The sequence below is a fragment of the Sturnus vulgaris genome, chromosome 2 (assembly GCF_052056855.1).
Source record: "Sturnus vulgaris isolate bStuVul1 chromosome 2, bStuVul1.hap1, whole genome shotgun sequence".
NCBI classification, from domain to species: domain Eukaryota; kingdom Metazoa; phylum Chordata; class Aves; order Passeriformes; family Sturnidae; genus Sturnus; species Sturnus vulgaris.
The window spans coordinates 84,946,975-84,961,177 of record NC_142244.1 but is presented as its reverse complement, the minus strand read 5'-3'; the positions used below and the strand labels follow the sequence as shown (position 1 = coordinate 84,961,177).

Below are 14,203 nucleotides of genomic sequence, written 5' to 3'. Positions count from 1 at the left end.
TTTGGCTCTTGAAAAATCAGGGAGATTCCTCTCCTAGTCTAAATTAATATTAAGATGAATTTACAAATATTTTCAGACAACCACAGCAGAAAAAAAGCACGCCAAAGAACAAATATAACCACAAAGAGAAATCCAGAGAGAAAATAGCACTAAGGTACACATCTATACACCACATGTTTGTCTAAGGGAAAATAGATACCTGAGCCAAGTATGCTCTTGAACTCCTTCTCTGAAAATATAAACTCATTTCCAAAGAGCTCATCCAGGGTATTTGTTTCTTTTTATTTAGGCAAGTATGAGAAATCATAAAATAAGATTGAAAATTGTCTCAGCATACACCTCACTTGCAAGTAGTAGACAGCTGCTCAATCTCATAAAGTTTACTTTTGTGTTGAAAAGGAAATAAAATCTATACAGTGCTCTAGCTGGAGCTAACTACTGCTACATTAAATAAGTACAAATATAACCAAAACTATAAACGATGAAGTAGGCTCAATGAAATGGAGATGAGAGTATAGCCCAGAATATATTCACATAATTTAAAAATAAACATTAAAAATGTATTTATGGGGGGATGAGCAGGAGAGGAGCTGCTCTTCCAAAGCTCTGAGCATACAGCCTGCTGACTTCTGATTTTCTAGTTTAATTTAGACAAAAGGTTACAATCATCGATCTCATTCCACGAGTTGTCAGAAAAGCCAGCCCTACGTATTTCATCATTAAGAAGCCCCACTGAAGAAGTGTTTTAAACACTTGCAATGGAGGTTAACTGACCACTTGCCAGCTGCTCTGTAGCTCTGCCCTTTCTTCTAATTCAAAAGTATATTAACTGGAGGACAATTGCAGATGTTCTCATCCATAATCTACAGTGACAATAAAAAACAGCAGATCAAATTGAAAGAATCTTGCAGTCTCCCAAAATATTCAGTGCTTTGCATTTTGTTAGGGCTATTTGTCTATCCTTCCTAAAAATTCCTAGGTACGGCTGATGAGTAAGGTTAAGAGTGGAAGAATATTATTGAAAACTACTTATATTATCTGTTTAACTTGTAAACCTACAGTAGGTAACAGTTTTGGTTAGTGTATGATTAAAAAGGAAATTACATTTTATTAATATAATTTTGCATATTAAAAAGTTCTCTACTTGAAAGTAAGCAATATCTTAACATGAAAATCATCTAATCTCCACAAATTTAATCAAAGGGACTCCACAGCATGAGAGTCTCCTGGATTTTAAGTATATCTATTTTTCTGTAATAAAGACACTAAGTAACAGGATTAATGCTTGAAAAATTCTGTTAATAAATACCTACTGTCATCTAAAGTTTTACAGAAATACTAGTTGATAGTGAAAACATGTACAAACATGAAATGAAATTATATGCACTTGCTTAACAAAAATACCTTCCATCTACCACACATAAAAATAAAGAATTTTTTATGCAAGAAAGATGCTTACATGAAGAAATACCTGGTAGTACAAATGACCCAGCAATGTGGTGTTTACCACAGAAACTATGGAGTGCTTAATAATTCCTTCAACTGGAAAAAAAACCACATGCATCTCAGTGACATGATTCATTGACAGATATTTCCATCATAAATATAACAGAAACCCTACAGGCTGCTGACAGCAATGAAAGGTGAATGAGAGATTACTGAAATACAGCTAAATTGTGGGTGTCTTGAGACCTATGTTTCAGTTCACCACACCATTTATTTCTTGACAGTTTAAATTTTCTGTATAATCCAAAGGATTTATTTTGAAATCTAGACAGTCATTCATATCAGGGGCAAACTTGTACTCAGTCTTTTGGAGCATTGACACATTTTAGCTGCAGCAAGTCTACTGCTCTGATTTGAAAGACTCACCTAAGAAAGATCAGGCACTCAGTCTTGACTTCCCTATAATATCACATCATGGTTTAAATTAAAAAGGCCACAAAATCAGAAAACAAAGAAAATTTAAAAAAGGAAAAAAAAAAACACTTAAAAAAAATTAAATCATGTAGTATAATTTCTCCATAAGAAAAATACAGCAAGTAGCAGTGAAAATACCAATTAAAGTCAAGGAGAGCTGACATCACAAAAGAGGAATGTAATTATTTTCCTTCCCTTTTTCTCCTGTAACCAAAAGCAAGGATTAGACTGTTGGACAGTTCAACACAGCTCATCAGCAAACTGGAAGAACTACTGCCATGAAAGGCAAGGATGGAGGTGAGTGCAAGAAATGGCACATCTTCACCATAGGTTTTCCTAATGAACAATTTCCTAGGTACTCAACAAGTTCAAAATCAAAATGGATGTTTCTTGGAAAATCTTCACTTTTGTACTCTTATACTGGATTCCTTTTTTTCTTTTCAGCATGGGAGCAAACCAGGTAAACCTGGGGCAAGAAAAAAAACTTATTCTAAATACAAAAATAATTCAGAAGCAACAATCCATCTTGGGACATCTCTGATCTAATTTTGCAGATAATCTATCAGCTGATCTTCTTCTCCAAAACCTATTTAAACTCCATCATAAAAACAACACTCCTCTTATAGCTGCCTCACTGTGGAAGCCATTCTCAGAGTATGATTTGAAAGATTAGAAACAAGCTTCTTCTTTTTTATTTTTTCTTTCTCTGTTTCTCAAAGTAAATGCATTTCTAGTCACTTCACTTTAATTCATTCTTGTATTGAGTAAATTGTTTCCCTAAAAGCATTCTTACTTCTGCTTGATTAGAGACTATTGCTAGATATAATGATATAAATTGACAATAAAAAGAAGAGAAAAGAATTGCCAAGAGCTTCTACAGAGTCAAATTGAAACCAGCCCACGAAAGGTGTGTTGTCGTTATGGTGAGGGTGACAGCACTGGTTCCAACCTTGAGCATGATGGTGCCTGCTCATATCTACAAAGCCTAATGACTCTGATACTGCAAATTCTTTCTTTCCAACCAGGAGAGCGTGTGACACATCGTACATCAAATGTACAAGAGCTGCTTCTGAGCATTGGAGGTACTTTATGATTCCCCTGACTCCTCTGAGGAAACCACTGAGTAGTGACCTGGAGATGACAAATCCAGGTACCTGAGCACAAACACGTTTCATATTTTATCATTTTTTCAAAAAGCTGAAAATAATGACACCAACAATCTGCCTTTAACCTAGAACTATACCAAGTGGGTCAAAGCTCTCATGGGAGAAATTGTGCAGCCAAGATATCGGGTTATGGATCTATTTTGCAGTGAAAATAGTGCTTGAGGCTTGCCTTACAATGAGAAGAAAAAAACCCTCACCATTAAGTGTATAAAAAATAATATTAACAGGATAATTTTAAAAATCCCAAGGAAAATGCCCTGTTTCCTGTCTTCCAGATCTTCTTGAATGCATTTCAAGCAACATCAGCTGAACCCAGTAATATAAACATTTGAAATACTTGCTACCTCTGGAGATTTGCAGGCCCTCTAAAGCGATTAGGGTTCAGTGTATCTGTGCCAGCCTTAATCCACTTCCCGAGATAACAGGCATATAAAATAGGACACATGTGCCACAAACCTAAACCAGGCAAGAAAAATAAAAGGCCAGCCCCAGATCAAGGAGAACCTCTAAGGAGCAGGATCAGACATGTCTTACATGCTTTACAAAAGAACAGTACTTCACACAGAGGATGTGAAATCAAATCAGATAATCCTTAGTAGAAGAATATGCAGTAAGATTTGGGCCTGGATGATTTTATGTTCAGATCTTATTTACTTCTTTAGCAGGTTCTGATCAACTACACTTGTATAAAGCCACTGATGAAGTACCACAAACTTCATGATGACGGAAGTAATCATTTCATGTACAAAGGAAAATGGGGACTTAAGTTCTTGTTACTGGTTTTGTTGCATGAGAGTTGTGATAACCAAAGTCCTCCCTGAAAAATTACCAGGCTACATTCACAGCTTGGGCAGTCATAAAAGTAGCTTTTGTAACTGGACAATGTACAGCCCTGACAGAAGAAACAAGTATACTGCCTCATAGTGTCCTTCCTGTATAATTTTTAGAATCAAAAAACAGTTTGGGTTGGAAGGGATCTTAAAGATGACCTAGTTCCAACACAACTTCCATGGGCTGGGACACTTTCCACTATCCCAGGCTGCTCAGAGTGCCATTCAGCCTGGCCTTGAACACTTCCAGGAATGAGTCATCCACAACTTCTCTGGGCAATTTGTTCCAGCACATCACCACCCTCACAGTAAAGAAATTTTTCCGAATATCTAATCTAAATGTACTCTTTCAGTTTGAAGCCATTTCCCCTTGTTCTGTCACTACATGTCCTTGTAAAAGAAAAAGTCTCTGTCTTGTAAGCTCACTTCAAAAACAGTCAGGTAACCATGAAGTTTTCTCTCTTCCAGGCTGAACTATCCTAATTCTCTTTGCCTTTCCTTGTAAGAGACATCCTCCATCCATTTAATCTTCTTGATATCTCTCCTCTGAACTTGCTCCAACAGCTCAATGCACTTCCTGTGCTGGGGAGCCCAGAACTGGATGCAGCATTCTAAGTGGGAGGCACTCAAATATACTTACAGTCGGTATAAGTTTATTTTCAACACTCTGCGCTCCAAAAACAACAAGACAGCTTTTCTCTTTCTACATTTTTAAATCATCTTAGGATAGTATATGACAAGTGACAGACTGTGGAAGACTGAATTTTGCATCTTAAGCTTGGCAGGCAACAATACTGAATAAGTCTCTTCATGAGACACAGCCAGCCTCATCATACTGCTGCTGGCTGCAGGGAGGTGACACGGCTGGGCTGGGGCTCACAGCACCTCTCACAGCAAAGCCCTGGGAAAACAGCACCAACTCTGGCCCCTGCTATTCATTCAAAAAGTAATAGATATACTACATTGGGTAAAATATTGATAAGACAGTAAGTTAAGCTTGTAAGTAGGTGGTGGCTAGCTCCAAGACTTTGATGAGCAATTAAGAGAAATGGGGAGCAACTCAGTTTTTCAGACGGTGCCTGAGCCTAGGACCAGCAGCAGCACCTCCTTCCTATTCCAGTGACAGCAAAGTAGGTCAGCACCATGGGGCAAAATAAATACCACTACAAATCCCATCTCTGATAAGCTGTCCAAGTTCATTCTTGTTTTATTGCACATTGCTCTGGTTTCATCCAAATCCTCTTCTGCATATATTCTGTATTTCCTGCAGAGTGCCTGGTCTGTGGCAACATAACCCCTGTGGTTACTTCCCCTTTCCCCAGCACTGAGATGGCACCACACAGATGTAGTCATTTGCCCTGAAGAGACTCACAGACACAATTTAAACAGAATGTAATAATGTACACAAACCACTAGCTCTTGAGAGATTGCATTAATGATGTGCTTGATGTGCATCTAGGATCAGGTTCCTTCTAGAAAAAAAATGGGGACTAGAGGCACTAAACCAAAGTCCCTTCTTGTATTTAATTATAAAATCCACCAAATCCCAAGTGTTTAGCTCAGAACATAATGAGAACAAAAAGAGCCATATGAACTACATCTCGTAGTATTTCTGTAGTCTTTCTAAAATGCAACACAGAAGTTTGTGGCTTGCAATCATAATCATTATAGTCATTATAGTCATTACTAAAGCCAGAGATACTCATGTGCCTTCTGAATTGAAAGTTTTCATAACTCATAAATTGGGTGATCCTGTTAAATTAAAAAAATGTGTTTACTGTTTCCAATTTGTCCTCAAATAGTAGATGGTGCTTGCTTCCCATGGTTGTCTCTTGTTACAAACATTAGGCTATTGTAAATGCACACAGGGAGTACACACAGCTACCCATGTAAATGCATGGCGATATCTGCGTGATAAACTAAGGAGGCACACCATGAATTGTAAACACTTATGAGAAATATATTTCATAAGTAACTGGGATTTCCTAACCCAGGGCTGCTGTAGTGAAGGCACACAATAGATTATAAACATATATGAGAAATACATTTCATAAGTAACTGGGATTTCCTCATCTGTAGCTGCCCACGAGCACATTTCCCACTTATATGGGAAATGGTCTAACACCTGAGAGCTGCCATTTGCAAAACCAGCTTGATAGCAGATTACTTGTGCCCCAGATCTAAGAAAAAACCTTTACAGTTCCTATTCTCTCCTGTGCACGTTCAAAATCCTACTATCTTCAATTTACTTCTTAAAAAAACCTAGAAAATGAACATTGTGTACCTTTGCAAAGGATTCATCTTAACCAGCTTTATACATCTACAGCTGAGCTAGTCACCAGAGGACCCCTTTGTCATTCACAGGGATGAACTGGCACTTGAAGGATTTAATTCAGCTGCCCAAATCTAGATATTTATCTCAGGACAAGACAGGTTATGTAGTAGCAGTGACCATTAGGAAATCACACCTCTGATGCTGGCATTCATATTGCAGACATTTATGAACCAGAAGACCCGTCAGAGTTGACTTCCAGGCAAAAATACCTTAGACCTCTAGAAAAAGAGATGTTTTCAGCTTCTTGATAGAACCTGACATTTTTGTCAACCTTTGAAAACTCAGGAAAACCACCAAAAATTGTTGTTCATGGAAGAATTTCCTTACTTCACACTGAAAGGTTTTTCAGTCTCCTTCAATTACTGGTAACTTACAGACTCTCATATTGAGAGAGGGGGAAAGGAGAGTCTGTAGATCTCCAAAATCTCCTAAAATTATATTTCACTGTAGTGACTTAGATCTTTAAGTAATGGGGCTCTGCAATACAAATGTTTTGTTAGGGACACATAACTCACAACTAACAAAGCAATGAGGAATTTAGATAGACCCTACACTTATATATGATTATATGAATATGAAATATATGAATATATATATATAAAATATACCTGAATATACACTCCCCACAGCCTACTCCTCTGCATCTTTTTATTTTCATTCCAGCATGCTGCTCACCCATAAGCTCATTTGGAGGATTTTCCAAGGGAAGCCAGTGGTCTTTCTCCCTAACTCTGTTTTACAACTCATTCACATGGAAGACAGAAACTGCCAGCAACTCCTTTTCCTACCCTTGCTGAATGGGTCATTTCACTGGGGCTGAGGTTGTTTGCTCTCTCTTTTGTTCTTTCTCTGAGAGATATACTGATGAGAAAGATTAGTGGCTGCTCTGTATCCTGCTGCCAGTGGTTTCAAGTTTCCAAGTGGTGTTAGACTACCTGATCAGAAGAAAACAGAATTTTAGCACGTGGTGATTGACTTAGTACTTTACTTCTCTGATGCATGAGGAAGAATTACAGTAGTGTGGTGCTATAACCTGTAATTTAAAAGATTGTGCTAATGGTCTAGTGGAAATTTCAAGATTCTCTAATTTCCCAATCTTTCAGCCTCTTTTTTGATACCTTTAAATTAGAGGCATTGAGGAGCTTTTCTTTTAAACTGAGAGGAATCAGTCCTGAGTGTCTGATATGTGTTTGATCCATAGCAAAATTATCCTCTTTTTTTGTGTTTTCTCCATTTTCAACAAGTCTGTCTGGGAATAGATTACCACACAAAGTTATTAATCAAATACTTAGGAAAGTCCTGCAAGGAATAGATTGATTGATGGAAAATGTCTTTCCTAACTCACTCTGCGGTTTCTGAATATGAAACCAGTTACAGATTGCAGGGATAGGTGCTGATGTGCTAACACTGGTTAGGCTCATATATTTTCACAATTTCTTAACTGTTTACTTACTCTCACCCCAGTGCAGCAATGGAGGGACTATTTTTCCCACTCTTTTGGATACAAATTTAAACTCTTTCACATAAAATGAAATCATCTTCCTGGGCTGTCAGGTTAAATCAGCAATCCTCTACCACACCAGAGTTAAGGATAAACCCTTTCTCACAGAGTAGGACACACAGCTTCTGACATTTCAGTTGCTTACCACTCCAAAACAATTTCATATAGGGCAAGCATGGGTTTTCTCATAGAGCACAGTGTAGTTTTAACCTGTTTTCCTTTAGACCATTTTCTGGGCTAAAAAGGGTGAATCCTGCAGGCAATGCTAGAGATGGAGACAGTTTTCCTGTCCTGTGAACAATTTTGAAAGATGGAAGACAATCCTCCCATTTCACACCGTCAGAAGGAAAAAAAAAGGAAGAAGGGATGCTTCTTTTAATTAAAGAACTAAAACTGCAGCCCAGGATGTAAGATGTAACTCTGTGCACACTACCACTGCTTCATTTTCTGCTTGCTCCATGGCTGCGTTTCAGCCTGTTCCAACTGGCACCCTTCAAGAGGAAGATTAGGTGTGGCTTGGGGATAAATCACACCAGCAGCTGCTCCAAATAAGTTATAAACAAGAGCTTCAACATCTCTGACTCGCTGTGATGCACTGAGACACAGTCCCAGCCATTTTGTGCTGCTCTGTACAGCAACCATACACTCCTCTGTGTGCCATACACTGAGGCAAGCAACACAAATCCTTCATTTTCCTGCCATCAAAACACCCTGTCACAACTCTCAACGTGTCTCTTGAAATAAATATTTTAACCACCTAGACCTTAGAAAACATGCAGGAAAACAGTGATATCTTGGGATGCAGGGGAGTCACAGGCCCAGTGGACACCAGGGCCAAGTGCTATTTATGTGTGCCTTGGAGGGGTCTGATGTGACTTTGAACAGACACACAGGGCTTTGTGTTCAGAAGGCTCTGTGCTCAGCAGTTACAATAAATAAAGTGGTCAAGCTCCTTCCACATAGCCCATAACAGGCAGGACCTGGGTGCTTAACCAAATCCAGGGGTTCACACACAAGCAAAAACCCCAGATCACCAGGATTTGAGAGCTTAACAGTAGGTTATTCACTAGCCTTCTCAGGCCAGTCCCTCCATCGTTCCCTCCAGAATCATTCTATGGCTGTACAAATAATAAAATACTTAATAAATGGAAAAAAGGACTCTGAAAGCTTAAATCCCTTTACCTATGTGTACAACAGTGGTATCTGCTGAAAGACCAGTGTCACTGGATTCAAGCAGACTGTTTTCTTCTCTGTGTTTTTGACCAGAAAAACCTTTTGTAAAAATTAGTTGCAAATTATACGTTTCTGCAAGTTTTCATTTTGTGAGAAAGGCCCAGATTAGCTTTATGTGAGGACCACACACTCTCATGCACAGAAGATGTTGATGCTGATGAATTGCTGCTTTCAGCTGTGGGATTTAATTACTCTCATTCTCTACAGCTGGTGTTATTGTGTGGTGATGTGTTTGTCTTCTGACACCTGGGGGGTAGGATGAAATAAATTTACTATATTCACAGTGCCAAAGGGACAGTTTGAATAAGAAAAGCTGCAATAAGACCTGCATGACTATGTTCTCTGGCATGAATAATGAATCCAGGTCCTTTAGATCTTGTTTTCTAGACGTGCTTACAGACTGGAAGCGTTTTTTAAAAAAATGTTATAGGAAAATTACACTAATGTTAAGCCTATTTTGAGAAGGGGAAGGAAACGAATTAGTTTCTATCGGCTGATGTCTATCTATCCCATGTTCCTGAAGCCTTTCCCTTCATTTTTACAGGCTGGCAGGGTCACTAATCCTACTCATTTTCAGTTTGTCAGTCAATAATCACTTCTGTGGCACTATGTCTTTGGAAATGACAGCTGAGACAGGATCTGATGCAAAGCCTTCCTAAATACCAATCTGAGCCAGCTGAAAGGACCAAATACTCTACATCTGGTAATGACATGTTCACCAAGCTTGTCATAAACAAGGTTTTGGGGAACTTTACAACACCACTATCTGTCAAATGTCTCTACTTTGATGCCATAATGAAGTCATGTGAAGCAGAACGGTCCATATTATCGGACATTAATGAGAGTCAACGTTTTTGTTTTGTTTTAAGGCATTTTAATTGTATCACAAGTAGAGAGCATCTGGCTTAAGAATGAATATTCAGTATCTGCTGCAGATGCAGAAATACTTGGGAGAGAAATGGTACTTCCTGGTTTCCATCTTGCACGGTACCCAAGGCTAAAGCTGGTTGCACACTTAGCTAAATTGCAATTTGATGCTCAAAGAATGACTTTTTAGGTTACTACTATTTCATTAATTAGTTAGAGTTTATTAGTTTGGACTTTATCTCTTCAAAAAGAAGATAAATTTATGTTAAAAATCACTAAAGGATAATATACTTCACTGCATTCTGCAGAGGAACGTGTCAGCTCATCAAGCTTTATTTACCAGAAGTCATAGGGATAGAAATAATTTTTTTAGGAATAAACATAATTTGTCTCTTGTGTAACAGGTACAGTCCATGTTTATGAGAACTACAGAGAAAACATTTGCAAAGTGCAAATTTAGAGTATTACAGCAGACAATAACTTTTCTGAGAAATAATTGAGCTGAGAAAGAATGAAACCATCACTTCTAAAGGGCAGGCATCAATATCATAAATTTTATGACTGTCACCAGAACCTTTAGTTTGGCCTATCTTATTTCTACAGGAATGCCTCTCACTGCAACTTGCAGGGGGAAAAACACCAAACTGATTTGGCTAAGACTTTTCTAAGCCATGTATAAAGTCTAGAAGATAATGGTTTGTAGTTTTAAGAAAATCAAGCTGTTAATACTTTGAGTAAATTATGCATACATATCATGGCCTATTTACAAGACTGTAGGTCTATTTGTTTAAGTACCTAAATATCTTGAGGCAGCTCCAAGGAAGATATTGAGTCAACAGCCTTGTCTGCCACACTGAGCTGCCTCAGTGAAGGTGGGGGCCAGGCTGCAATCCCTAAGAGGTATTTGACTTGAACATAACTGGAACCAGTGCTGGCAGAAATGCATTGAAAAGTAGTGGGGGCTCTGCCACTTTATTTTGGAATTAAATCAAAGATGCTGACTCTCTCCTGAGGGAATGTGGTGTGATGCATTTCCTCACTGAAGCTCTCTGGGCTGTGCAGGCTCTCAAGAGCTGCCATGTTGCAGTGAGTGAAGCAATTTCCAGCACGCATTTAGAACCCACTCTGGAATACTTCAGGGTGACAATAGTTAGTTAAGACAATATTATTAGAGAGCTATCACCTCATTTTCATTGCATTACTGCCATAATCTTAGAAGGAAGATTCATATAAGTGCTTGGGAACAAAATTCCAGGGGAGAAAAAATCCATACTAGCAACTATCAGCTAATATTATGAGACAAGTGAATTTTCTTGTACTTGCTTTCTTACTTTTCTCAGGGGAAATTTACCCTAATGCACGAGACCAACACAAGACTCACACTGGCTTGAATGTTGAATACTACAGCCCTCAGTAGAGCACTACTAAATTTTCCAGGCAGGCTTTCAATGTGAGCTTGCTGTGGAGCTAAACATCTCCTTGTGACGCTAAATAGGGTGTGCCTCTGGGATGAAGCACTTCCAAACACATAGATATATCCAAAGCAATAAGCAAAGAGCAGAAGTTGGAACTGTAGCTCAGAGGTCTAAGAAAGGATGGGAAGAGAGAAAGGAAGAATTTCCCTCTCCTCTGACTTTTGGGAAAAACACATGGGGTGTTAAACAAAAATGTGAAAATCTCAACCTTGATAATTGAAGCATTCAGATATCCAAACCTGAGGTTATTCTGGCTCAGAAAGCAATTGATATATTTGCTTTTCAGGCAGTATAGGCATCACTCTTCCATACAGATCAGTACGTCTGTCTGTCACCTATTTCAAGACAGAATTTCTTTTTAGCAGTATCTCATCCAAAGAAGAAGGAAGTGATCAGGAACTATCAGCAGCAAGACTGTTAGGGTTGTAAGAATGGGAATCTCTCTTGTGATGAATCATTTTAAATGTTCAATGACATCCAATTCAGTGTCTAAACATCAACAGTATAACACAAAAATGTCTCCTGGGCACATCAATAAAACTGGGTGGGATTGAGTGCTGTAAACAAGAGACTGGAAACTCACTCTCAGACACAAGAATTTAGTCTGAATTTTGTCTCTCCAGAGGAAATTCTAAGCACAACCTAAAAATCTACATGAAACTTTTATATTAGCAAGGTGAAGTAAGTCCAATGAGAAAACACCACCACCTGAGACTGATATTTAAAATGGCAATCACAAGAGGCAAAACAAGTTTAATGTACATGGTTTGGCAAAGCTGCAGTCTGTTTATTTAAGAATGCATCACAGATTATGAGCATTCTTATTGCAATTTTATTGCAATATTCAAGGTGCACTCAGAAGATACTATTCTTTTTAAAATATGGGTCTATTTGTTTGCATCTTATTTTACAGTCACTCTTCCAGCCTCCAGTTCATTTCTGAAATGAAAGCAACTGATATTTCCATATCAAAGTTTAAAATTAATTTCCTTTGTGGGACATGCTCCTTGATGTAAAATACTTCATTTTAATTAGGACATTTAATTTTCTCTAATGGAATCAAATTCCATTTACTTAATCCAAAACTACTTTCTGAAAGAGCAATAAGCAGTACATTTTCTAAGCACAAGCCCTTCAAAGGCCTGTGTGCATGAGGAGATTGCACCTACACAGCTAAACTGATTTCAGCTTAATCTACTTACACTCCTACAAAATGTTGCCCATAACTGAGTCTGCCCCACTCCTGGACCAGTTTTATGAAACAACTTTTTGTTTCCTAGTGCAGACCAGGATTGGACAATAAAAAATCAAGTACCATTACAAGTATGTGTTAGAATGAAAAACTTAATTAAAAATTATCCCATCTGCCTGAGCACAAGTTTCTGGACCCCACATCTGGAGCACAGCCAGTTCCCACTGCCCTTTTGTACAACTTCCTTCTTCCCCTTGCCCTCCTCTCTGTAACACGTTGTGTACCTGTAGACCATGAGAGATCATGCCTGCTTCCCTTTAAGAGAATGTACAAGTCATTTCTGAGGAAAGCTTTGCATATTCTGGCTCCATGTTAGGATGATGTCCTGCCCCATGCACGCACAGAGGCACGTGGATAGATCAGAGCAGAGATAACCAGTGCAGAGGCACAGACTGTGAAAGGCATTCCCTTTCCCTGCTGTGACAGCCTGCTCCCTCCATTTAAAATAAATGTTTTTTTTGCTGGAAAGCCTGTCTTTATTGATTTTGTACATCTCATCAGCACAGAGAAATGCAATAAATACCATACACTATTATAAACTCTGAAACACCTTCAGCTCCAGGCTGACTGCAGCTTTCACAATTCAGGGGCACAGCAACAAAATTATTTTAAAAACAAAATACCTTGAAAAATAGCCAGGCTGTCATCCATTTGACCACTTTCACAACCCAAAAGACATGCCTGTAGAGCTCAGTATTCACTACTCCAGGGTCTACTACATTAGCAGTCACATGGCTTCCATTTGCAGTCAGAAGATGCTGTAGTCGATAGGTAAATAGCACAAGGGCAAGTTTGCTTTGGGCATAGGCTCCATGGGGTGAATACGAACATCTGTACACAGGAGAGAAAAAGAGAGGGAGATGCATGTAAAAATAACCAGAAGGAGAACAGAATTGCACAAATATCAAATGTACCACATGTTGCAATATCCAGATATACACTGAGTCGTTAGAAGAAACAGCTTATCACTGGCAGGTGTGTTGTTTACTCAAGTTCTGGTGATTATTCAATCAGACACCAAGTCTTATTTATAGTAGGGAAAAATATTAAAATAAAATGACACAATACCTGCCAAAATCTCTCTGTCAAACTCTGTAAACTAGAAATGCTGAGGCATCAATCTCATCTAACCTTTTCTGTGCTTAAAAGGTAAATGGTGGCATTAGAGACAGCTCATAGGCAAAGCAGGCAGGAGCCTAAAGCAACAGGCTCCTGGGAAGAGTGAAGCCACTCCAGCCCCCATCCGTTTTGCCTCTGCTGAAGCCTGGGGAGGTGATGCTGCATGCTGCAGCTGCTGCCCATGAGGACTCTGGGGTTAGGGCCATGCAGTAGCAGAACCTTAACCTGTTGGTGAAAGGTGATAGAGAGGCACCCACCCAAGAACAGACCTCTCTTTCCTAGTTCCTTCCTTTCCCCTGGGTGTTGTCCTGTCTCTGTGGTGGCTGCAGCTACAGCTCCATCCTCTACACCTTCACCCTAAGTGCAAGAAATGCCCTGGCTAGGGATGCTCTTACTCTGCTGGAAAGCTTGCCTGTGATCGCTGTGGCTGTTACTATGTGCAAGTTTTTTATTTTGAATGAATAGTAAACATATGAGTTCATTTTGTTATCTCATTCTTGTTGAA

The 14,203-nt window shown here is 38.8% G+C and overlaps 1 protein-coding gene across 3 annotated transcripts in view; it reads right to left on the bottom strand.

The window, feature by feature from the left end:
- Positions 1–14,203, bottom strand: part of DHRSX (dehydrogenase/reductase X-linked) — a 200,460-nt gene that overhangs the window by 16,325 nt on the left and 169,932 nt on the right. For all 3 annotated transcript variants that reach the window (XR_015801604.1, XM_088159907.1, XM_014892100.2), the window contains one exon: positions 13,203–13,410. Coding sequence is in view for 2 of the 3 variants with exons in the window: in XM_088159907.1 (XP_088016033.1) it covers positions 13,203–13,410 (208 nt within the window). In the remaining variant the exon portion in view is untranslated. The remainder of the gene's footprint in view (positions 1–13,202; positions 13,411–14,203) is intronic.